Source organism: Musa acuminata, chromosome BXJ3-3 (genome assembly GCF_036884655.1).
Source record: "Musa acuminata AAA Group cultivar baxijiao chromosome BXJ3-3, Cavendish_Baxijiao_AAA, whole genome shotgun sequence".
Taxonomy (NCBI): domain Eukaryota; kingdom Viridiplantae; phylum Streptophyta; class Magnoliopsida; order Zingiberales; family Musaceae; genus Musa; species Musa acuminata.
Window position 1 is genome coordinate 34,243,167 of NC_088351.1, and position 25,398 is coordinate 34,268,564.

At 37.0% G+C, this 25,398-nt stretch overlaps 3 protein-coding genes and 1 non-coding gene across 5 annotated transcripts; all 4 read left to right on the forward strand.

The window, feature by feature from the left end:
• Positions 1-609: 609 nt before the first annotated feature.
• Positions 610-17,379, forward strand: LOC135633467 (thiosulfate/3-mercaptopyruvate sulfurtransferase 1, mitochondrial-like). Of its 2 annotated transcripts, none has more exons than XM_065142930.1 (12): positions 610-767; positions 1,887-1,986; positions 3,477-3,536; positions 6,125-6,187; positions 8,835-8,959; positions 11,126-11,288; positions 11,940-11,999; positions 13,894-13,952; positions 15,020-15,101; positions 15,817-15,880; positions 16,813-16,880; positions 16,946-17,379. In XM_065142930.1, exons 2-12 carry the CDS (start codon positions 1,918-1,920, stop codon positions 17,048-17,050), a joined length of 918 nt encoding a protein of 305 aa, XP_064999002.1. In that variant the 5' UTR covers positions 610-767; positions 1,887-1,917; the 3' UTR covers positions 17,051-17,379. The 2 variants fall into 2 exon arrangements, with proteins under 2 accessions (XP_064999002.1, XP_064999003.1); XM_065142931.1 differs by lacking the exon at positions 610-767 and adding an exon at positions 831-981.
• A 574-nt stretch (positions 17,380-17,953) lies between these two features.
• Positions 17,954-18,026, forward strand: TRNAR-CCG (transfer RNA arginine (anticodon CCG)). Its single transcript has one exon. It is a non-coding gene; the product is annotated as a tRNA-Arg (tRNA).
• An 897-nt stretch (positions 18,027-18,923) lies between these two features.
• Positions 18,924-20,804, forward strand: LOC135633482 (berberine bridge enzyme-like 22). The gene has a single exon (XM_065142964.1). It carries the CDS (start codon positions 19,056-19,058, stop codon positions 20,637-20,639), a length of 1,584 nt encoding a protein of 527 aa, XP_064999036.1. The 5' UTR covers positions 18,924-19,055; the 3' UTR covers positions 20,640-20,804.
• A 2,490-nt stretch (positions 20,805-23,294) lies between these two features.
• Positions 23,295-25,073, forward strand: LOC103979016 (berberine bridge enzyme-like 18). Its single transcript, XM_009395008.3, has one exon. The coding sequence runs from the start codon at positions 23,340-23,342 to the stop codon at positions 24,921-24,923; it is 1,584 nt and encodes a 527-aa protein (XP_009393283.2). The 5' UTR covers positions 23,295-23,339; the 3' UTR covers positions 24,924-25,073.
• Positions 25,074-25,398: the final 325 nt, after the last annotated feature.

Genomic DNA, 25,398 nt, shown 5'->3' on the forward strand with positions numbered 1-25,398 from the left:
AATACTTTACTCTGTTGATTCTATTGACGAAAGATACTATAAAGTATATTAATTTTAATCTTTACCATTAAGTATATTAATTTTATATAAGAATATTTTTTGTGAAAGCTTTGTTATCCTTTAGGATTTTCTTATTAATCATAATATTGGTATTGATTCTCATTTGTTGTATTGTCTCGTTTCATTTGCTTTGCTAACTTAACTAATGTCTTCGGTTTTACAAAAAATTACTAAAAAATATTTTTTTTATTTTTAAATATTATTTTTATATGTGACATTATTTGTGTTATTTTTCGTCGGAAGAATCGACGGTACGAGAAAAATAAGATTAAATATTTAATTTTAATATTTTTTAAAAATATTAATATATTTTTTAAATATAATTATCAGAACGATAATTATATATATATATATATATATATATATATATTTTTTTTTTTTTCCCCTCGCGGTTGCGGTGCTACGCCCGAATCATACGATTTCATCTTACGCGCGGAGGACACGGTCTGACATCGTTGGGGTGTGGAGGCGTGTTAAGGTACGTACGATCTCTGGCGTAAGTGGGTTCTACACGTATATGTATGCCTCGCCCGAGGTTACAATATCACTCGCTTGTCATAAAAACGCCGTCCACAGTATTTCTTTCCGGTTTTCGATCACCCATCTCTCCTCCCCTTTCCTCTCGATCGATCTTTGTGCGCTCCTCCTCGCTCGTTCTCTTGTCTGTGGACGGAAGCATCTATCTAAGGTCGTTAAGAATCAAGAAGGCAAGACCAGTACACTTCCCTTCTCACGCTTCGAGATAGTTGATGTAATTTCTTTTTCGGAATAGTTTTTATGTGGTTTTGGATTTTCCATCAATCCATTTGGTTTTTTCTTGATTCAAAGATCAATCCATCTGGTTTGGTGTGTTCTGTGGTGTTCCGGACGAAGCATTTGTGGGTCTTCGATCCATCTTGAAGTAGTTCAAGATTCAAGAAGGCAAGACATTTTCATTTCTTAGTGGGTTTTCTTGGTTTTGTTTGTTTCTTGCTGTTCCGGTGATACCATTCGTGGGTCTTCGAATTTTCTTGTCTTGATGGGTTCTAGCTGGATGAACGGACCTCGGTGTTTCTACGACAGCAATCGTGGGTCTTCGATCAATCCATCCAATTTCTTCATGTTCATTCAAGAATTCAAGAATTCAAGACCGGCACTTCGAGTCTCATGCTTCGCAATTGTAGAACAATATTCTTTTATAGATGGGGTTATCTGGTTTTATTCGCTGCTCACCGTTCGAGAGAAAACATTCTTTGGTCTTCGATCGATCCTTTTAACTACTAGAGGATTCGAGAATCAAGAAGGCAGGACTGGTCCTTCCCATCACATGCTTTTGGAATATCACAAAATTTTCTTTTCTTGGCGTGTGTCTTCTGGCTTTTGTTTGTTTTTTGGTGAACTGTCTTTCTTCGTTTTCCCTCTCTCTCTCTCTCTCTCTCTCTCTCGCCGCCCATTGGCTGACCTTTCTTTCCTTAGTCAATTTCAGTTGTTTGTTTACCTCCAGGGGCTCATTTTATTAGAAGGTTGGAAACTTTATTTCAATCCCAATGATTATGGTTGGTCTTCTATCGTATTGTTTGTGTTCCTTTTGTGCTTTTCTATTAAGGTCATATGTTTTGTTTTAGAGCTAAGTAGTGGATGGCATACTTTGATTTTAGTGTTTAATTGTTATCTTCCATTTCTGAGTAGTGGATATTGTTTCTTCTTTATCTCCATATTAGCTGAATGTTCTTTTTGTTCTGCTCGTTACGAGATTAGATAAGAAAATTTATCATCATCTTTCTAGGCAGGTATTCTTGATTTCTCTGATTCTTTTTTTTTTCCTTGCTAATAACTGCTTAATATAGTTTGGAAACCATTATATTTGAAACTTGATTGATGGAGAGTCATGAACCTGTGGTTTCTGCTGCGTGGCTGCATGCTAATCTGAAAAATCCTGATATAAAGGTATGCAGTTATTACCATTTGTTATATTTAATGCTTAGAACTGTTATTTCCGGTCATGGGGTTACCTAGGTGGATATAATTATCACCTGTAAATAATAAGACTTAGTTTATCGAAATAATTTAAAGTTTTACAGGAATACCATCAGTCAAAATAGAGAAAGTTTAGGGTGCATCACATATTGCTACATGAATAAAGTGTGGTAGAAAAGAACATGGTTTAGTTGTAAGCTTCGTTATGGATGACAATTTGTGTTACAACTGGACTAGGTAAGAAAGTTTAGTGTTAAATAATGTGATATTATATGTATACATGGATATTGAATATAAAAGGAAAATAAAAAAAGAAGGGAACGATATTCTTGCTTGTGTTGTCTTCTTTTTTATAGGCTAAGGTGATGCAGTTTTCACGAAAAGCGAATTATTGTGATAAAATTATGATTTTAAGTTATATATTATGCTCTAAAAGAAGTATATTCAATCACTAGGATAGATGTTCAGTATTGACATGGGTGTGATGGTGTGAGCGAGCAGCATGGCAGGTTGTAAAGTTGTCTTTGATCTATTTTTTGGTTCACATGTTTTATAGTTTGTAGTTTCTCTTGTCAAGCACTTCTTTTATTCAAAGTAGACAAGAAGCCTTTCCAAACTACGAACACAAATTTTATCTTTTAATAAAATTATACATTTTTTGCAAAAAGGGTGTACCTAGTGCATGAGGCTCCACCAATGTGGAGTTTGGGGAGGGTCATTGTGTGCAACCTTATCTCTAAATCTAGATTATGTTTTTGTAACTCGAACCCTAGTCTCTATGTAAAGAATTTCATCTACTAATTAACTTACAATTTTTTTTGCAAGAAAAAGAATCTATGCAACTTCCAAGCATGGGCTTAACGCTTTACAAGCATCCATGTTTTTTGGGCTACTATATATTGAATAATCCAAAAAATAATGAATATTATGATACTGAATGCATAAGTAGTTGTACTATAGAAGATTGTCACCACTCAACTTCTCAGCCCCTAGTCAATATAAGTGCTGTCGAACCTCCTCAAGATGTATGTGCCTATGAAGGGGTAGATTTAAATATTTGTTTGATGCATAAATTTTGAATAAGTGATCATCAAAAAATGATGATATTTCAACCGGCCAGACATTCTGTTATTGAGGAATTTGATTTAACCTTTTTATCTAGCATCCACCTTCTCGAGCATATTGATTCAATCCTCCCTTTTTAACCTTTATATAGGGACATGGTATGTAGTATTTGCATACTTTTTTCTTAATTTCCAAACTGAGATTCTAATTCTTAATTTCCTGCAATGCATTTCTGTTGTATCCATCCGTTTACATTTCAAGGATTTCAGTACAACAGAGCAATACAGTGAGGCTTGAGAGTCATATCCGGATGTATCTAAATATACAAGTCTGCAATTTTCTTCTTTCTGATTTATTTGTTAGATTAATGTTATTTAGTTTGTTCTAATTTTTAGGTACTGGATGCTTCCTGGTACATGCCACAAGAGCAACGGAATGCATTTCAAGAGTATCAGGTACTATGATGATTTTTGTCATTGAGCCATTGTTATTTGACTTTGTTGCTTTTGTTTTTCAAGTTATGGAAGGTTTGTTGTGAATGAATCAACACATATGGACGAATTGATAAAATGTGCTTCAAATTAACGTTAAGTGCTGGATAGATTATGTGTAGATAGGTTTTATGCTTTAGTCAATTCTAGGTTTAATTTCTCTGACATATCTTTTGAGGCAAAAATTAGTAGCAGCCTATTAACTTATCATTAGGATTATGAAGTAGTGAGGACATGAGTGGAAGAAAATAACAAGCTGAAAGGCCATTTCTTTCAAACCAAATGCCTTCACACAAATAGTTATGGTCTCATCAGGATATTAACTCATCTTGTTAAGAGGCTTCTGATTGACTCAGAAATAATTTTCATTTTACTCAATTTAGTTCCCCTGGAAGACACTTATTTTGAAAAGTTTCCAAGCTGGTAGGTGTACACAGATTGCTGCAGCAAAATATCTAACTACCTTAATCTGTGCCAAGAGGCTTCTGATTGATTCAGAAATAGTTTTCATTTTACTCAATGTAATTCCCCTGGAAGACTCTTCTTTCTTAATTTTTTTCAAAATATTCCATGCTGCTAGGTGTAAAAAGACTGCTGTAGCAAAATATCCAACTATCTTATCCTGTGCATTCTCCATGGTTCTCACAGAGTTTGATTTTTGGTAGTTCTTGAGTTTGACTGCTAGCCTTGCTACATGAGATATCTCAGTACCTGTTCAGCAAAGGGGCAACCAGAGGATGTAGTCAGCGGCCTTGTCCTGACAAGCTACGGTAGCTGCAGCTTGCAGTGTCATTTCACTTCTTCCAGAGAACATGACCTTAATGAATTTTGTTTTTTATGGTGAACCATATGAAAAAGCACAAAATAAAAGAAAAACATTCACACTTGGTCTTTGTCTAGACATTTCCAGAGAGATCTGAATGTGGACAGAGGACATTATTTTCTGCTTCTGTAAATAGCACCCTACATTCATGCTACTGGTGACAATCCCTAAAAAATTCACTCTTTTATATTTAAAATAAAACTAGGTATTGTTTTGCCTTTTTTTATTGTGTTATTGGTGTCATTGATGGTTGCTACAGCAATTTTGGTTTGGTTAAAGGCTGTTTTTGTGGAGGTGGGAGTGATAGTGAGTGTTCAGATGGTTGTTGTTGTGGTGGAAGTGGCAGTTATATGGTGGTGGATGAAGCATCAAAGGGAAGGGTAATTCATCAATTAGAATTTTTGTTTAAATAGAAATAAAAATGATGGCAGTTTACATAATATGTCTTTCTTGTTGATTATTGATGTTAGATTTTTTATGTTATGGGTGTTAAAAATAAATATTAATTAAGGGTAATGTTATTTTAGGTTTATAAAGTGTGCTTTATGGGGAGAAAAACCCACTGACAATGCTATGCACTAATATGTATATGTGTGTATATATTGTTTCTACATGCATGTCAAATATTTTTATGCTTAACTCTTAAAACCTCTTTTCTGATGATATTTGAGTAACTCATTAAATGTTTTTTTGTTGTCCAACCTATATGATTTCAAACTAAAGCTTTTCTGGCCAACTGCTTATCAGGATAGAATTAAGTTCAATCTTCAATGGATTGAGTTGTATCTTTATTTATGTTTACCTGTGGTTCATATTCAACATTTTACTGCACATTTTGCATCAAAAGTTCAATGTTTAATTAGGCATAATCACACATTACAATTTGGTAATTCTGCTAGAATCTAAATAATTATTGAATTTGGTATTTGATGCTCTTCGAATAACCAGAATGCGGGCTACTTCTCGATCTTGCTAAGTTCTCACATGGAAGGTCCACTTTTCAACCCTCCAATTCTTTTTTTCTGATTTGGATATAAATTATTGATAATTAACCCCATTAATGTATAGCCAACCTCGAATTGTTAGGATGTTACAGCCTATTGTTGTTGTTTTAGTAGATGTTCATGTGACCAAATCTTATTATCCAAGCCTGTTGTGTTGGTCATGGGAAAATCAAATTTACTTATTAGACATGAGCTGCTTTCATTTTGGTGACATTCATTATTAATGTTGATTGAAGATGTTATTTACCGCTTAGATGCATGCTGATAATTGATCACTATATTTGAACCTAACCATTTCTTTGCAAATATTTCAGCAGATTTATGGGATAAAATGTGTAAGGTCAAAATACTGTTTGCATTAGATACTTGGAAAACTTTTTCGGTATAGATACTAGGTGATACTTGGAAAGTCAAGGAAAAGGTTTTCTGGGCCAGCATTATCCGTTCCATTTAATGTGTCCTTGGAAAAGTTTGGTTGGAAAATTATCAACTGAACAGCTCAGCAATTTGTTTTTCCTGTCAGTACCTAACCTTTGTCTGGACTTTGTGAACTGGTTTAAATCATCTACTATCATGTTTATATTATCGACTGAACAGCTCAACAATTGGTTTTCCTGTCATTACTTTGCAACCTTTATCAGGAGTTCTGGACCTTTATATATTTTTATATATACTCTGCTGACGTCTACATGGTACTAACAATACCATTACTGGATTTGATTCAGGTGGCTCACATTCCTGGTGCCATATTCTTTGATATTGATCAGATATCTGATCCAACATCTAATGTGAGACATCCTAGTGTGTTTCTATACATTCAAGTTTTATTGCTTGTAAATTGAATTTTCTCATATCTATGGTGTTTAAAGGAATTGGATTTGTCTTCAGGTTAGGTATTGGAAAACTCAATAAGGCGACTCTTTTTTTGTTTGCAAATAGAGGTTCTAATCAAGCTTTGTCCGGAAACTATAAGAATTGTATTAATTACATGAATACAAATGTCACATCCTCTAGGAGAGAGCTGTAGCAAAAAGTAAATCTATGCTATGCATGTTCTACCTAATTTTGCTACCACTAAATCAAGTGAGTCGTTTCCTCGTAGACATAGTAATTAACTAATTATTGTTTTGAAAAGATTAACCAAGGGTCTATGGACCTGAGCATGACTTTTTACGGAAATTTATTTTTCAATTATGAAATTTTTACAGAAATAACAGAAACAGGAGAGATAAACTTGGCTTATTTCCTCTGAAAAAATTGAATATTCAAGTCTCAAGATAATACCACCACAATTCAACAATTTATTTTTGAGCAGGCACCTTTGTGCATTCTTTTGTGCCTGTATTAGTTTGCAATTCCTAAGCTTCCAAATCATCTAATAAATAAGGATCAGCAATTGTTCCTATGTATATCTCCAATGGGGCTGTAATATCTATGCTCCTCCAGGCACTTCAAGAGTCTTCGAGAGAAATAGCAAGGCTGGGGAACCATAAAGTTACCATGTCCAATTTCCACGACTGTGATGGCATAGGGACGATAACGAATTTTATGACTTGTGGTTTTACTGAATAACAACAAATTGGGCAAGAGATATCAACTTTCTATTTCCTCATAGAAAGAATTTTTGCAGAATGAATTTTGTTCTTTACTGCTACTCACATGAATAGTTTGGTATTGAGAAAACTTGGAGAAACACATAATTTTGGTGAAGGGCCAGAAGATGTGACCAAAGTTAGAAAGTGGTACAAAGATAACCCAAGAAAACCTTAGAGGACATGAGCTTCAATGATATTGAGTCAATTCCGGAATTCTGTCAGTGTTTGAAAGCTGATGAGACAGAAGGAGGCTCTCTGAATTGCATAATAATAATAGGTCAGGAAAATACTGTAGAGAACTAAAGAGATGAAAAACCAATCTAGTTTTGGTGCTTTCACAATTATATTAGGTTTCAAACAAGACTCATAGAGTGACACTATTAGAATTTTTTTAAAAACAAGAATTTTAATTTTAGTTGTACTGATCAGTACAGACCAGTATTTACCAATCAGACGGCAGCTCAGTACATGGACCAGATAATTCTTCCGGTCTGATCTGATGGTAAGCTTACCATACCAAGTTTACCTAAAATTTGATATTTTTATTGCATGACTTAAATGTCTGAGGTGATAGAAAAAGTAAAAATGAATAATCATGAATGCTGACAATCTTCATGGTTGTCACTCTACTGGAATTGACTCATTTTATCAAAAGTAGCTACTAGAAATCAAATCTCTTGTGACAACTACATCTACTGATTGGAACAAGATTTGCCATACTCAGCCTATTCTTATGTTATAAATGAGGTATTATATAAATTAAAATAAACTATTATACTTAGGCTATATGCACTTAGCAACTAAGATTTTCTACATGGGAACGATATCCTGTTCATGCATTATTTAAAATATTTCTTTCAGATCCATACTTTGGTGATTCAGTAGTTCAACCAGAAATTGTGATATATGGAAAAAATGTAAAAGTCTGTATCTTATATCAATATCTAAAGGTTCAACACAGTATCTAGGTCAGATTGTCATTTCCAGTTGAAACCTAAAGAACAAAATTAAAATCCTCTTAGTAATTGATATGGTTGGCACATGTTATGCGTCAAACAGAAAGTAAAATGCAGCAGTTGTACTTAAAATAGTCATTTTTAAGTTAAGATATGAATACTAATAATTAAAGCAGTCGAGAATGCTTGAAACTTTCTATTATAATAATATACTTGTTGATGCACATAATTGCTTTATGCCTAATGGTTATGAGAATATGTGCATGTTTAACAGATGAAAACAATTCATCAATACTTCCATTTCCTTGTCACTCATTAAAGTCTTTATATATCCTTGATACACAGGAAGCATTCTATATGCTTTTAGAAATTAAAGCACAGTTCTTTCCTTCCAGAGAAGCCTTTTGTGAACATTTAGTCCAGTTGAAACCCGCTTCACTTTGCCCCTCATTTGTAACATAACTTTGTTTAATGTGTAAATACTAAGAATTTTTTGGATAATTGAGAGACATATGTCCATTACTAGTGGTGATTACAATTGGATTATTTATTTTCATGAATTTGCAGTCTGAAACATTTAAGTGAGGGATCATTTATGACAACTGAGAAACAAATGTCCACAATTATTGGGCATATTTTGTCATTAGATATCAGATAAGAAAAAATGGCATTCACTACGTGGTCTTAAGTTTCATATTCATTTGCCTACCTTTTGTTTCATGTAATTTTGGACCTGACATTATTTCTTGGATAAGGCAATGATACTTAGTTGATATATATGTTTCCAAGGAAACTATACATCTATACCACCCACAAATGTTATTTACTTGATGAATCTCTTAGCTTTTTGAACTTATCTAAATTTAAATGCGTTTTTGAATCAGTTGCCACACATGTTGCCATCAGATGAAGCTTTTGCTGCTTCAGTTTCTGCTCTTGATATTCAAAACAAGGATGCTGTTATTGTTTATGATGGAAAAGGACAATTTAGTGCTGCTCGTGTTTGGTGGTAAGAGTAGAACAATAACTTGATGATAAAATTCTGTTGATTTCTTTGTAACCTCAATATGTTGGTGAAATTTTAGAAAAATACTTCTGGAATTCTAGACTCCTCATTATTACAAGGAAATTTGTTTCCTAATGATATCATTTGTTGCAATCAAGGTTCAGTTAAGTTCCCAGGACTAGTTTCTTGTGTTTTTTTAATTATTTTATACTTTTCTAATACTATGTCATTAGGTTATTGGTTCTTAAGTAATCTGCTTGGTGTCTGTTACAAGGTTGTGGTTGTGCCAAATTTAGGATCAATTTGTGAATCAAAATTATAATGATATAGTTAATTTATCTGCTTTAGGCTGTACATAACCTAGACAATTGGGACACAAAGATTCTCAATGAAACAAAAAATTGCAGTGTGAGGAAAGATTCCGGAATTTTTCCAGCTGGATTTGGCCCACTGTGTAAGAAAGATTTGGGAAGGAAAGGGAAGGGGGTCTTTTAAAAACTTCGAATGATGTTTGATGGATTTTTTAATGCCATTTTTTCTTCTCTTCCCATGACTTCTTAATTATTTAACTCCTGTATGTGACCTTTCTTGCCCTTCTACTTTCTGTTATCAACCGATAATATTCTGGTCTTTCATAAATTTATGCAGCACAATATAGCAGTAGCTACTCTCCCTGATTATAGCAGCTTCAAAACTTCTTTTACCAGATCTAAGTTTTGCCATTTTCTCGTTGGGCCAATTGATTGATCTTTAAACTTTAGATATTGTCTACTACCATATTCATCCTCCCAAATTTTAAAATTATGTATATTTATCCCTCCAAATATAATATTCTATATACAGATACTTCGCACATGACCATATATTAGATTGTTAGTATTTTGTATATTTTTATGTTTTATTTTTGAAAGGTTTGCATTGGTCTGACTAGGTTTACTTTTTTGGTCACTAATTGATTGCCGACCAACCTAAGATTTGGATTTTTAATTATATGAGATATTCATTTAAACCTCTTCCACTCTGAAAGAATCCAGGTGAGATATGTTTACTAATAGAAAAGATTTCCTTACATAGGATAATTTTGTATGTCAATGGTTATGGGTCTTAATTTGCTATGCTCAGGAGTGAATTACTTAGATTGGGAAAGATTATAATTGATTGATTATTAACTTTTTGGGGCTCAAGGAAGTTTATTTGCAGGATTTTTTTCACCTTGTAATTTGGATTTTGATCAATGATTCAGATCAAACTAATTCAATTGGGTGTTTGGATATTATTATCATCATCATTTCCTATGGTGTTTTTTCCCCTTGTCTTCAGATCATGAAACATTGGTAAGTGTGATACTCTTTGACAATTGATAGAAGTTGATATCATCTTCCTTGTTCTGGCTTGGAAGACCTTTGTCTCATCTTTCACCTCTCTGGTACTTCTGCTTTTTACCTGTTACCTTTGGGTTCTTATGCATATATCTAAGATTGTAGCAGATGCTGTTCAACCTGATTAGTTTTAAACCTTTCTGCTGTGGCTTCATAGCCGCAGCCATTACATTACTATTTTTGCATAAAGGAGTCCTATTGAGTCCACTGCAACTTTGTTAACATAACCTGAACAAATTTACTAAAAACCATAAAACTTATATGATTGAATTCAAGTACTTAAAAATTTATTGCAAGGGTATCATGACTTGTCATAAATTTTCAATCAAAAGTGGAATGTTCTAAAAGAAAAAAGATACAAAAGTCTGTTTCAGTGACAGTATGTACAACAAGTTCTTTTATTTGTTTGCCTCACATCCTTTAATTCATGCTCTTGGCATGGCCATGGTTCAAATTTCCTCATCCAGGAAATTTGGGTATTGGGTCATGGACATTTTTTATGATAAAAAAGGAGTTAGAAACTTGGAGATAAATCTGTTAAAAGGTAGAAACTATTTTTATGTTTTAATACACTAGCTATTTCTGTGCCCATTGAGAGAGGACAATATGGCTTTAGGATTCTTGGTGGTGAACTTAATTGATGTACATAGTAAGAAAGGATTTATGAAATATATGACAAATAGTTGCAACTACATAGTTCGATTTTCTTGTTAGTAGTATTATTAATTGTTATTGTGATTTCAGTTGCCAAGTGATTTACCTTTCTGACAAAGCAGCATTGAATTAATAGGATGTTCCGAGTTTTTGGACACAATAAAGTTTGGGTTTTGGATGGAGGTTTGCCACAATGGTGCAAATCTGGATATGAAGTTGAATCTACTTCATCTAAAGTGGCAATTTCGCGAGCTACTTCAGTCAGTAAAGCTATTGAAAACGTATATCGTGGTCAATTGGTATGTTGTATATTACACTTACAGGTCCAAGTTTGTGCTATATAATTGATTGGTAGGCTAGTCCCTTACTGTTTTTGCTTTAAAGCACAAGCTTTTGCAAACATATGATTTATTTCAAGTTTTAAAGTAAAATTATGCATCTGGTGGCATCTGTATCCTCCTATTTATTAGATGGCCACCTAGTTAGGATAATAAAATATTTTAACTTATTTGTTGCACCAATTTGGTTGTTTCTTAGAACTAACCTGTATACTAAAAGATTAACCCATGCTGTGTGATTCTCATTATCATACTGCACAAGACATGAGGTGGGATAAAAGTGATGTGCTACATATATGAAACCAAGAGGAGTAGCTGTTGCAGAAAAAATTAACAAATTTCTGAAATGCATTTCTTATATTTGCAGTCAATATGTGAAAAGGATATCATAGGGATCTTAAAGAGAACTATACCAGCATATGGTGTCAGATTGCAGTTCAATATACAGTTTCCTCAAATAGCATTTGCCTAGTTTGATGTGTTGAAAAAATCATTTTATTCATATATGAAGTGATTATTGCCACTATAAGATTTAATTTATTGTTATACAGATTCTTTGTTCTTCTGTGGATGTTTGTGGTTTATAATTGCTGAGGTGCTTATCTTTCATAGGTTGAACCTGCCTCATTTAAAACAAAATTTCAGCCTCATTTGGTATGGACGCTGGAACAGGTTTGAACATTTTTTCTCATTTAATAAAACATGGACATTTTAGCCTATTCAATGAATATGTTAGTATCGGTAAAACTGAGAAAAACTTGCAAAGATGATACATTTTCTCATAAGTAATTGTTGTTTATTTATAGGAGATTCTTTTAATATTACATCACAAAATTACAATGGCAAGGAACAATCCGTTCTGATTTTCCAACCATTAACTGTTGGCTTCATGGATGTTTCATGTTGAGCTCTGTTGTGGGCAATGTTATTAGCTTCACTTATTGTTTCTAATAAAGTCATATTTGATCATCATCTCTCTCCTTGCAATTACAATGTGATTTTAAACAATATGTTTAAAATAAGTAAAGTCATATTTTAAACATATCCAAGGAAGACATATAATCCTTGCAATTACAATGTTATTAGCTTCACTTATTGTTTCTTGTTACAATTGCAATGTGAGTTAACTTACTTGATTTCTTTTCTGTACATTATATGTCTTCCTTGGATATGTTTAAACCTTTTCTGAAGTTTTTCTATTATTTTCGGGCAATTGTTTTTACCTATAATTGTAAAAAATTTTAACAAATGCAATCATTCATTGACTATTCTATGAAACATAAATGAATTTACTACTTTCTCATATATTTTTTCTTCTGATCTACCATCGACTGTCGCACTTTACTGTTGCCTCTGTATATTTTAACTACTAAAGCAATATCTTTGATGGTCTTCATCTTCCTCACAAATATATATATATATATATATATATATATATATATATATACATGTTTTCTTCTTACTATTGTTCTAAACTTGCATTTCCAACATTCTTTTCCTTTGTCTCTAAATGTAAATATTTATCAAGTCCAATTTAGACTTTGTCCTTAATTTACTCCAATCATTCAAAACAGTATCATTTTTTACAAGTTTTGTCGGATTGATACATAATAGTTGGCACCGGTGTACCATGTGTCGGTACACCGATTTGTATCAACACACCAAAATTTTGATTAGAAAATAGCCAAAATTGAGAAAAAAAACCCTATTTCAGGATTGTTTTCTTAATTTCTTGATATATTAATTAAAATTAAATAAGAATAAAGTATATCTAAACCTTATTTCAGGTCATCCAGACCTTATTTCAACTCCAACATTTGCAAATAAAAGTTAAGTCAGGGACTTAAAATATGAGCTTGTAGGTCATCCCAAGATTGAGAATTTTTTAAAATTCTTACATTAATATTATAACAAATATTTCAATAAAACTTAAAAATGAAGAGACTTTTTTGCTATATTGGTATGTCTCAATTTTCACTGCATTTGGCTTTCTCATTCCTTTGTTCAAGCTTGTGGTCTATAGTCTCACTTTTCATTACTGAGATTGTCAAGCATCAATATTTGCTTTCATTTTGTCCTATTACTTTCTTGCTCACCCCAACTTTTTTTTTCACTTTTTTTTTTACCCCAACTTACTGTAAACAAAGATATCTTTGATCATCAACTTGATTAATGTTTCTTATCATCTCAGAGTTGTCTTTAATGTTGCAGCATTTCAGAGACTGATTTGTCAATAGACATGCGGTTTCAGTTTGGGTTAATAAGTCAGTTTGCACATTGGTCTTCTTGGGCCCAATTTTGTGTTTTTTATGTTAATGGACATGACCATCTGACATTGCAATGTATCATTAGGAACTAAGATCAAATTTATTCAATAATTTCATCTAAATTTAGTACATTTAGCCTGTATACCTCTTTGAGGTCTGAGCATTCAACTAAAGATGATTCCACAAGTTTGTAGTTTTGTATGATTCCATTATGATATATTTGTTTATGATAGAATTTTTCTGTGCTTCATGTTTATAACCAAACAAGAATTTCATCAGCAAGATTATTTATGTTTCAGATCAAACAAAATATGAGTGACCAAACACATCAACATATAGACGCTCGATCAAGGTCCAGGTAATATTTTTCTCATCTGTGGAATTGATTATTTGGCTTACATGTTATATATTTGTGCTTAATTACCTTATTACACTAGTTTCATTAATCTGAGTTGGTGTTTTCTATTACCATTATATTGACATTGTGCTCGTTCAGTATTTTTAACAGGTTTAAGTCCTAAGATGTATATATTGTGTGGCAATGATTGTTGTACCACCTGAAACATTACAAAATGAGTGGTGTGTACTTGTCCAGGCGTGGGCCAGTATAGTTCAGTAAAAGTAATAAAAAAATAAAAAAGGCAGTGGGGCCCATCCAACTCAACATTCGAATAAGAAAAAAACTTAGAATATAAATTAGACCCTCTTCTCACACTCTTCGCCGTTGCTGCTGCTTTGCAACTGCTTCACCGCTGCCAATGCTGTTGCTGCCGTATTCCTTCTTCTTCCTATGTACACTCCCACCTCTTCTCCTCTTCCTTCTTCTCTACCTCTTCTTCTTCCATCACTGCTTCCTCTTCTTCCTTCTTTCTTCTCCATCCATTCCTCTTCTCCCCCATTTTCTTCCTCTCCGAAACACTGGTACACACCGGTATACTATATGTCAGCACATTGGTACTGACCGGTATGTACTGTCTGATAGATCACCAAAACGGATCCATCACCTGAAACGGTGATCCTTGGTGTGTGGTGCTGTTATATTTGCTGGAAGCAGATTTCAATGTTAATAGAGTTAGTATCCATTCTCCTGTAATTATTGCAGCCACAGGTTTAGCAATTCCAATGAGATTTATGTTATGTAGCACCCAAACGTGTGTTGTAAGTCTTGTATCTCAGCAGAACATGTGGATCAAGGGTCATTTTTATGATAATATGCAGCAGAACATGTGACTCACAGTAGATTTTCATCCAGTTCCCAAATCATTGACTTTTTGAGTTTCTTAAGTTCTAGAATAATAAAATGTCATTATTTTCTTGACTAGTGTTTTCAGTCATTGATATTATCATTCAGAAGGTTGTTCCTAATGTGTTCAATGTACTCAGGATAAAGAACTTTCATTTTAAAAAGTTCATCCTCATATGCAGGTTTGATGGCATAGCTCCAGAACCTCGAGAGGGAATAAAAAGTGGACATATGCCTGGCAGCAAATGTGTTCCCTTTACTGAGGTGAAAAAATTGCTACCAAATCTTCTGATGAGATGTCTCACTTGTTTTAATGTCCCAGCGCTAAACGATCTTTTGTTCATTAGGCAGAATTCTGTTACAGCTTGTTTGGGAGGACAGGATGAATTCAAATGTGTTGACCTTCCACATATTAGTGTATTTAGTCACTGAGGTGACTAAATACGTGATGTTTTTGCTAAAAATTAGTGCATGCAAAAAGAAAGTTCAGAAAAAATTGTACTTGTAAAATGTGGAAAAAATCAGAAAATACCACTTATCTAGGGAGACGGTTTCTGAGTCACAATTATGCATTTGTCAAATAATTCGAGACATTTTACACTTATAACACTTATTTGAGTTGACATGTGACTATATATATGAAAGCGTATGTGCAGAATCACAAAAGAGATGAAGTATATATCTAAGAGGGACATCCAGACCTAGGATGAAAAACACTCTACTGTCTCACAAACAAGCAGCAAAGGTTAAAGAGAGCATTTTTTTTATAACATAAAGTAAGTTACATTAGGTGTGTGCTTGGTGCATTGTATAACTAAAGAATTTCATTTTTTACTAGCAATCTCGATTCATGTAGAAGTTAGCTTTGTACTTATGCTCACTACATTCTTAGCAATAACATATATAATGCTGCACCCTACATATGTATTTTTGTAATGTGAATGTGGTTTTTCAGTTTACTTAATCTCTTTTAAAGCAGATGCTTGATGGTTCACAAATGCTTTTGCCTGAAGATCAACTTCGTGAAAAATTTGTGCAAGAAGGTGAGAGCCTCCTCCTTGTAAAAATGTTCAGATGCATCTGTTGGTGCACCATAGCAAGTGGATGTTCTCTAACTTTATTTCATTTATTTTATCATGCTTTTCTTTTTTTGTTTATATAAATGAACCTAAATATAACTTTTTAGCTAAATTAGAGTATGTTACCCTCTATGAGAGTCTCTTCATGTTCCTGATGTGCTACGAAAAACAAGTTTGTGTTTGAAAAGATCTCTGGTGAGATACCTTTTCACCAAGATATTTGGAAAGATGTATATTTTATTTAGTTAATGAGTTCTTTTAGTTTATTTGTAATGTGACAAGGTCAAAGTCTTTGTTAAACTCATTCTGAAGACTGATCTGATATAAAATAGAAGGCATTTCAAGGTTCTTATTGAAATATTGTGAATTCCTTAAGAATTATATATATGCTTTGAAAAAGCATAGTTCTTAGTATCATATTTTTCCTGGCATTAGAATTTGTTAATTGGTCCAGACTCCATATCAGAGGGGAAATTATTTCTCTATATTAAACAATCTCTATCTTATGAGGCATGATTTAGTGAGCTGGGGCAATTTACGATATTGGCTCGCAAGCCCGAACATGCTACACTGTAGTCATATTGATCTGTGTTGAATATATTTCACTCTTTGATATCGACAACAAATTCAAAGACTGCCATTTGTAAAGACTTCGATGTCAGTCTTTATTGGCTAGGTCATAAGAATTTGTGAAAAGTTCATTAATTTGCTGTAAGCTGATAATTAGTTTCATGAACTGTAATTGACTTCTCTGAGATACTTGTGCTTGGTGGCACCTTGCAACCGAAGTTTAATTAATCAAGCATGGTCTACAAAAGTTACTGCAGCTTTTGATGTAATCTTTAGTATGCACTTTTCCTTTTTTTCCCCCTATATGAACACTGTTTTTGCTGCAGGCATCTCTCTCGATCGTCCAATTGTTGCCTCCTGTGGCACCGGTGTGACTGCTTGCATAGTAAACATGGTAAGATAACAATTTTGTCATCATGAAATGATATAAAAAATTAACAAGTCATGATGCTACTCCAGGGTCTTCATCGAATTGGAAAGCCTGATGTTCCAGTTTACGATGGATCATGGACCGAATGGGCAACTCAACCAGATGCCACAATTATCACACTTGCTGCTGATTAACTCCCTCGAATATTAGTTATTTCCCAAGGAGACTGAGTCTTGAGGTTTGCTGATAATGGTGTTGTTTCGATGCAATAGATGCATCTTAAAGTCATCTCATACATGAGATTCAACAGTAGGTTTTCAGTACTTCAATCTTTGTGTATTAAGTTAGTTATCTTCCACAAGCCTAAGGCTGAAACTGTGGAAATCTGTCGTATAAGATTGAAACTGTGGAAATCTGTCGTATAAGATTGAAACTGGATATGGTTACCATGTGTCTCCGTCACAAGTATCAACACTAGCCTGATATGGTTACTATATATGACCAAGTTCCAGTTTTATCTGAACTATGTGAATCTCAATACTTTACATGCATTAGCCTTACAAGAAATATATTCTAAATAACTATGTTAATCGTACGGAATGACTTTATGTTTTATTATTGATGATTATTCCGTAAAGATTTAAACTTTTTTTGCTTTGGAACACGATGCATTTAAATAGATTCATGCTTGTGCTAAAAGACTAATAACAAGAGACGCTCTTAGGGTCAAATTGGTTGACACAAATATCTATGGGCATTCGAGGTGTTAGAAATTGAATAAAGATGTTAGTATGAATTAAATCGGCCAATAGTTAACGTACATTAGGTTTATAAATCCAATTTCAACTCATAGGATTAAACTTGTTAAATTATATATAATTTGACTCTCTTTTAAATTTTATTGGTGTCGAACTATTATCTCAGTCCTCTTCTCAATTTACCCTCACATATAAATATATTGGACATAAGTCGCACGAGGGGGAAAGACATGGACTTGATTGGAACCGTCTCATAAAGGTTAGTGTTTCTGAATCCTATTATGTTAATTGCGTTGAAAACGATAATTATATAATTATTTGAGTCAGATTAACAACAATGATCGCGTGGCCTAATGGATAAGGCGCTCGCCTCCGGAGCGGGAGATTGTGGGTTCGAGTCCCATCGCGATCGTTCTAACTTTTGGAAAGGAATCCTCTTTTTCGTCTCGTCGTCATTATAACCATTTTCTTGGCTGGCTGTGGTAATCTTGCGATTAGGTTGCTGTGCATCACTTTCTTCTAGTGTTTGTTTCCTTTTCTTAATCTTGCATTCTAAGCAGAGGAAAAGAACCGTATTAGTAGTATGCTTCTCCGCCAACCTTGCCATTAGTCTTATCTTGATATTAGTTAGTTTAGTTGGTAAAAATATTAACAGTTGGAATCCCTCGTTCATCACCTTTGTAAATAAAATAAAATTATGGATATCATCTCATTCTTCTTCGTCAATGAAATCTAAGCTTCCTTTCCGTCTCTCAAGCTCTCTTGCCGAAAAGGATGTGAGTGAGACCTGTCATGTCAAACAATATCTCGTTAGAATTCGATAAGTTTCGCAACAAAGACTAATAATCCCTTCCTAACACCATTTCTTTCGATTTCCTACCCTCGCATCGTCTTGCTTCCCTCTGATGATTTTAGTTTCATGTGGAATTATATAAGGTTCCAACATACATGAGAATAATCTCCCACCATTCCTCGTATCTGAGAATAAACTTGTGCGTGCCAGTGCCGTGGACACGAAGCAGAAGAGCCCTGTGAGTGAGACCTGTCATGCCACAGCAGACTTGTGATATTGAGTTCAAGAAACATCCAAAGTAATTCCAAATCTTTAATGCAGCCAATGACTTCCGACGAATATTACCTGCCCAAGAAAGCATCTAGAATTTTTTTTATAATAATTTTATATTTTTTTCTTTATAAATGGATATAAATATTATTATTATTATTATTATTATTATTATTATTATTATAGAAAGTAAGATGTTGCCAATAGAAGTCATCCATTTGTCGATCTACATTGCAAAGTCCAACATTGAGAAAAGTAAACACCCAATCCAAATACATCTATACGTCCAAAACCTCACATATCTTTCTCCAATATAAACCAACCATCCATGGCGAGATCGCATCAGCAGTAGAGGAGGAAGACTGAGCTCAAACAACAATGGCGTCACCAACCTCATTAAGCCTTGCAATTCTTTCTATTCTTCTTACAGCCAACTCCACCATCGGCTCTCCCAACGCCACGCATGAAAGCTTCATCCGGTGCTTCCTTGACCACACTCGTCCCTCTAACTCATCCGCCCAACTCCTGTACTCGCCCAACACCACCGCCTACGATGCCGTCTTCCGATCATCTATCCGAAACATCCGCTTCCTCAACTCATCGAGCACGACGAAGCCCGTCCTCATCGTGTCCGCGACCAACGAGTCGCACGTCCAGGCCGCCGTCGTCTGTTGCAGGAAGCACGGCCTCCGCGTCCGGGTCCGAAGCGGCGGCCACGACTACGAGGGCATGTCGTACGTGTCGGAAGGTGATCGGTTCATCATCGTCGACCTCGCTGCTCTCCGGTCCATCACGGTCGATGCCGAGCACGGCACGGCCTGGGTTCAGGCGGGTGCAACGCTCGGAGAGGTCTACTACACCATCGCGGAGAAGAACAGGACCGTCGGGTTCTCGGCCGGTACCTGCCCCACTGTCGGCGTCGGCGGCCACTTCAGCGGCGGCGGGATAGGGACCTTGTCGAGGAAGTACGGCACCGCTGCTGACAACATCGTGGATGCCCGGTTGGTGGACGTCAACGGAAGGATTCTGGACCGGGAATCCATGGGCGAGGACTACTTCTGGGCCATCAGAGGCGGCGGCGCAGCAAGCTTCGGCATCGTCCTCTCCTACAAGATCGAGTTGAACTACGTTCCGCCCATCGTCACCGCATTCAACGTGATCAAGACCTTAAAGCAAGACGCCGCAAAGCTGGTCACCAAGTGGCAGCAGATCGGCCCCAACCTCGACGAGAACCTGTACATACGGGTCATCTCGCTAGCCATAGACGACGACGAAGCAGAGGGGAACAGGACCATCCAAGCCATGTTCAACTCCCTCTACTTGGGAACGTGCAAAGAGCTCCTCACCGTGATGGGCAGCAGCTTCCCCGAGTTGGGGTTCGAGGCGGCAGACTGCAACGAGATGAGTTGGTTGGAGTCCGTTCTGTTCTTCGCAAACTACTCCGGCAGACCGACCGAGGTCTTGTTGGATAGGAAGCTGGAATTCGACTTCTCCTTCAAGGCGAAATCGGACTTCGTGAGAGAACCCGTGACAGAGACAACATTGGAAGAGATATGGAGGTTTCTGATGGAAGCGAAGGATGAACCCTTGTTACTGTTCATGGAGCCCTTCGGTGGGGTTCTGAACGAGATAGCAGAGTCGGCGACTCCCTTCCCATACAGGAAAGGGTATCTGTACATCATCCAGTACTACATGTGGTGGCTTGAGACGGACATGGAGACAACGGAGAGGCACCTGAGTTGGATGAGGAAGCTGTATGCCTTGATGACTCCGTACGTCTCTAAGAACCCGAGGGCAGCCTATCTCAACTACAAGGATATCGACCTGGGAAGAACCGCTCATGTTTGGGGTCCCAAGTACTTCAAGAACAACTTCAACAGGTTGGCGTACGTGAAGAGTAAGGTTGACCCACACAACTTCTTTCGGAATGAACAAAGCATTCCGCCTATCAAGTCGCTGTAAAATAAGAGAGATAAGGATACACCTTTGACGAGAGAGAGAGAGAGAGAGAGAGAGAGCGAGAGAGAGAGAATCCTGAGGTGTCACATGATCTCAAGTCATAGTAATGTTCAGCAGGTATCTATCTACGTTGGCAACAGCAGAAAATTTATGCCTTGTTGGCAGCAATTACATGTAAAGCAAATGGATTCAACCTTATCATAGTGAAATGATGGGGTACATGCAAGCAGCAAATCACATAAAATCAAGAATTACAGATAAATAAATTGGTGAAAAAAATGCATGAATCATTTGTGGCCCCCACACAAGAGAACAGAGTCATTACACATCAGCATGCCCAAAGCTATGTACTCAGTATTTAAGAAACCATATTTGAAGTTAAGGCTGACCATCCAGAAGCAAAATTTTGACTGCATGACTAGACATGTCCCAAAAAAATGCCTGGATGCTTCTCCTACATATTCCATCTCCATAGCTAAAGACAAGTAAAAGCCCGTCTGCCATGGATGATCAACCATAAAGGTGAGAATCTGAACATAACAACAAGTGGAGATATCATCTCATTCTTCGTCCTCATTGAAATCTAAGCTTCCTTTCCATCTCTCTAGCTCTCTTCTTCCCGACTACATTCCATCTCTCTCTCTCTCACACACACACATTCAATTTGTTGTAGACTTTTAAGGCATGTCTTCCTTTCGCAATTCTCAAACCACGAGCAAAGAAGCTGGGGTGGAAACTTCTGCGTCGTAGTGCCGTGGACAAATGAAGGAGGAGAGGATGATTGGTGGCGGCTGAGACCTACTTGCCCATTGGAGGAGATTATGATGGGTAATGGAGATGAAGGTTTTTGAAAAGGATGTGAGTGAGACCTGTCATGCCAAATAATTTCATGTGGAATTCTATACAGTTCCAACATATAAGAGAATAATCTCCCACCATTCCTCAAATTTGAGCTAATGGCTCAATCTTTTGGAATTTATCACGAAATAACACACAAGAACTGATGTGAAAACTCCAAAGAACTGTTTCTCCAAACTGCATAAACTATGTGTGTGTGTATATATATATATATTGGTGGATTGATGGTCAAGCACACGTGTTCTTGAAAGCAAACTTCATGCCCATGCAGTAGTAATATCGTGTTCTCGAAGGAAAAGCTGAGATGGACAACCATTACCATAGTCCACGATTCATGCAGACCATAAGAAAAGTCCATGTGTAGGATAAGAACGTATCATGTCATCCATATATATCATAACAAGTCAGTCCTCATTTCAATCTTCCTTTGGTAAAATACAAAGACTGTTCAGCGGTAGCTTCTGATATGTGAAAGAGAGACGTGTGTTGACTCTAAAACGGGAGTCTCTGCTGCATGGCACAAACCATTCGACGATTTCCAATCCCATCCACTCGAGCGACATGCAGAAAACCTTCCAAGTTTCAACACCTCAATTTAGCAATCTTATGCACTTCAATTATTATATATGCTTTGGCAACTTTGTTGTGCGAGCCCAGTTACATGATTGCTCATCCTGCATTCGGAGCAGGAAAGAAGTCGAATGGTATGGACATGATATACGAGTTATTTGCGGGTGGCTTCAAAGATGTCACAGCTCATACGAGATTCAACAGGCATTATTAATATTGCTTGTGTGGATAATACGCAAGCTGGATTCAATCTTTCAAAGATATGCCACAGCAGACTTGTGATGTTGAGTTCAAGAAACATCCAAAATATTTCCAAATCTTCCATGCTGAGCATACAGACAATGACTTCCAAGGAAAATATCAGCTGCCCAAGAAAACATCTAGGATTTTCTTTTTTGATATGCTTATGCAAATAAATTTATGCAGACAATGACATCAATTTAATGCGTTCTTTAAAACTTCTTATGCAAGTTTATGACCAGAAATGCTTATGTTTTATGATGATGTGAATCCACGAAAAGTCTGATGTGGATTCGGATAAACCTGTTTGGTCGAAATGAGGAGTTCTATGACCGAGAAGTTGCAGCATAAAAGGTGACAAAAAGGAAAAGAATCATTTGTCTTTGTTGTCATTATGTCATGAGACTTCACGTAAGTAAATTGACTTCTCAATGATTTGCCTTGCAATCAAGCAGGTTTACGTAATCTCCTTGCAACCATGCAGGTGTACATAAAGAAGACCTTGTTATTATTCATTCTATTGACAGTACTCGGTGATTATGGATTTGTAGGCATCAAATATATCAATTAATGTTATATTATTTTTATGATATTATGGATGTAGCTTTTAGCCTAAGTTATATCATTGATACGATCATAACCTCGTGCAATCTAACAAGGACATGCCTCGAAAGAAGATTAATTAGTGATCAGCAAACGTTGCATAAACTATCCATGATCATTTTATATATTATATTTTTATTTATATAGTTTATCTCGAAGCTAATGGTCTCCACGTATATTTTTAACAAGTATTTGTAAATGATATTTTAGATTGGAGTTTTCAATATATGTCATCCATTTGTCAATCTACATTTCTACATGCAAGCTGTGTAGATAAAGTCAAACATTGAGAAAAGTAAACGCCGAATCCAAGTACATCTTTCACACTTCTTCTGCACGTCCAAAACCTCACATGTCTTTCTCCTATATAAACCAACCATCCATGGAGAGATCTCATCAGCAATAGAGGAAGAAGACTGAGCTCAAGCAACAATGGCGTTACCGGCCTCATTAAGCCTTGTAGTTCTTTCTCTTCTTCTCACAGCCAACTCCGCCTTCAGCTCTCTCGACGCCACGCATGAAAGCTTCATCCAGTGCTTCCTTGACCACACTCGTCCCTCTAACTCGTCCTCCCAACTCGTGTACACGCCTAACACCACCACCTACGATGCCGTCCTCCGATCATCCATCCAAAACATCCGCTTCCTCTACTCGTCGAGCACGACGAAGCCCGTCCTCATCGTGACCGCGACCAACGAGTCGCACGTCCAGGCCGCCGTCGTCTGTAGCAGGACGCACGGCCTCCGCGTCCGGGTCCGAAGCGGCGGCCACGACTACGAGGGCATGTCGTACGTGTCGGAAGGTGATCGGTTCATCATCGTCGACCTCGCTGCTCTCCGGTCCGTCACGGTCGATGCCGAGCACGGCACGGCCTGGGTTCAGGCGGGTGCAACGCTCGGAGAGGTCTACTACACCATCGCGGAGAAGAACAGGACCGTCGGGTTCTCGGCCGGTATCTGCCCAACGGTCGGTGTCGGCGGCCACTTCAGCGGCGGCGGGATAGGGACCCTGTCGAGGAAGTACGGCACCGCTGCTGACAACATCGTGGATGCCCGGTTGGTGGACGTCAACGGAAGGATTCTGACCCGGAAATCCATGGGCGAGGACTACTTCTGGGCCATCAGAGGCGGCGGCGCAGCAAGCTTCGGCATCGTCCTCTCATACAAGATCGAGTTGAACTACGTTCCGCCCGTCGTCACCGCATTCAACGTGATCAAGACCTTAAAGCAAGATGCCACAAAGCTGGTCACAAAGTGGCAGCAGATCGGCCCGAACCTCGACGAGAACCTGTACATACGGGTCATCGCGCAAGCCATGGACGACGACGAAGCAGAGGGGAACCGGACCATCCAAGCCGTGTTCAACTCCCTCTACTTGGGAACTTGCAAAGAGCTCCTCACCGTGATGGGGAGCAGCTTCCCCGAGTTGGGGTTCGAGGCGGCAGACTGCAACGAGATGAGTTGGTTGGAGTCCGTTCTGTTCTTCGCAGGCTACTCCGACAGACCGACCGAGATCTTGTTGGATAGGAGGCCGGAGTTCAACAGCTCCTTCAAGGCGAAGTCGGACTTCGTGAGAGAACCTGTGACAGAGACAGCATGGGAAGAGATATGGAGGTTTCTGATGGAAGCGAAGGATGAACCCTTGGTACTGATCATGGAGCCCTTCGGTGGGGTTCTGGATGAGATAGCAGAGTCGGCGACTCCCTTCCCATACAGGAAAGGCTATCTGTACATCATCCAGTACTTCATGAGGTGGTTTGAGACGGACATGGAGACAACGGAGAGGCACCTGAATTGGATGAGGAAGCTGTATGCCTTGATGACTCCGTACGTCTCTAAGAACCCGAGGGCAGCCTATCTCAACTACAAGGATATCGACCTGGGAAGAACTTACAGGGTTTGGGGTCCCAAGTACTTCAACAACAACTTCAAGAGGTTGGCGAACGTGAAGAGCAAGGTTGACCCACACAACTTCTTCAGGAATGAACAAAGCATTCCGCCTATCATGTCGCTGTAAGGATACGTCTTCACGTATACATCTATGCGCTTCATTATGTTGTATTGATATAATAATTCCATCGTAGAGATGTAAGAGTATGCATGATGTGCTACGATTAGGTTGTATAAGTAATAAATCATGAAATAAAGGCCAGCGAGTTCATGCCAATGAACAACAACAATAGACTCGACGATGACATAGAGAGAGAGAGAGAGCATCCTGCGGTGTCACTTGAGCTCGAGTCATAGTAATGTTCAGCTGGTATCGACATTGTCAGCATGCCCAAAGAAGTCCAATGCCATGTACTTGCAGTATAAGAAACCTTGTTTGAAGTTTAGACTGACCATCCAGAAGCAAAATTTTGACTGCATAACGAGACATGCCCCCAAAAGATTGCCTGGATGACTCTACCACATATTCCATCTCCATATCTAAAGCCAAGAAGAAGGTCATCTGCCAAGGAAGAGCAACCATAAAGGAAAGAATCTGAACA

Bases quoted from the DNA above. Each gene is read 5' to 3' on its own strand.
- LOC135633467 (XM_065142930.1), top strand. From the start codon at position 1,918: ATGGAGAGTCATGAACCTGTGGTTTCTGCTGCGTGGCTGCATGCTAAT. The intron at 6,188-8,834 runs GTGAGACATCCT...TTTTTGAATCAG, and splicing joins TATCTGATCCAACATCTAAT to TTGCCACACATGTTGCCATC. The intron at 16,881-16,945 runs GTAAGATAACAA...ATGCTACTCCAG, and splicing joins CTGCTTGCATAGTAAACATG to GGTCTTCATCGAATTGGAAA.
- LOC135633482 (XM_065142964.1), top strand. From the start codon at position 19,056: ATGGCGTCACCAACCTCATTAAGCCTTGCAATTCTTTCTATTCTTCTT.
- LOC103979016 (XM_009395008.3), top strand. From the start codon at position 23,340: ATGGCGTTACCGGCCTCATTAAGCCTTGTAGTTCTTTCTCTTCTTCTC.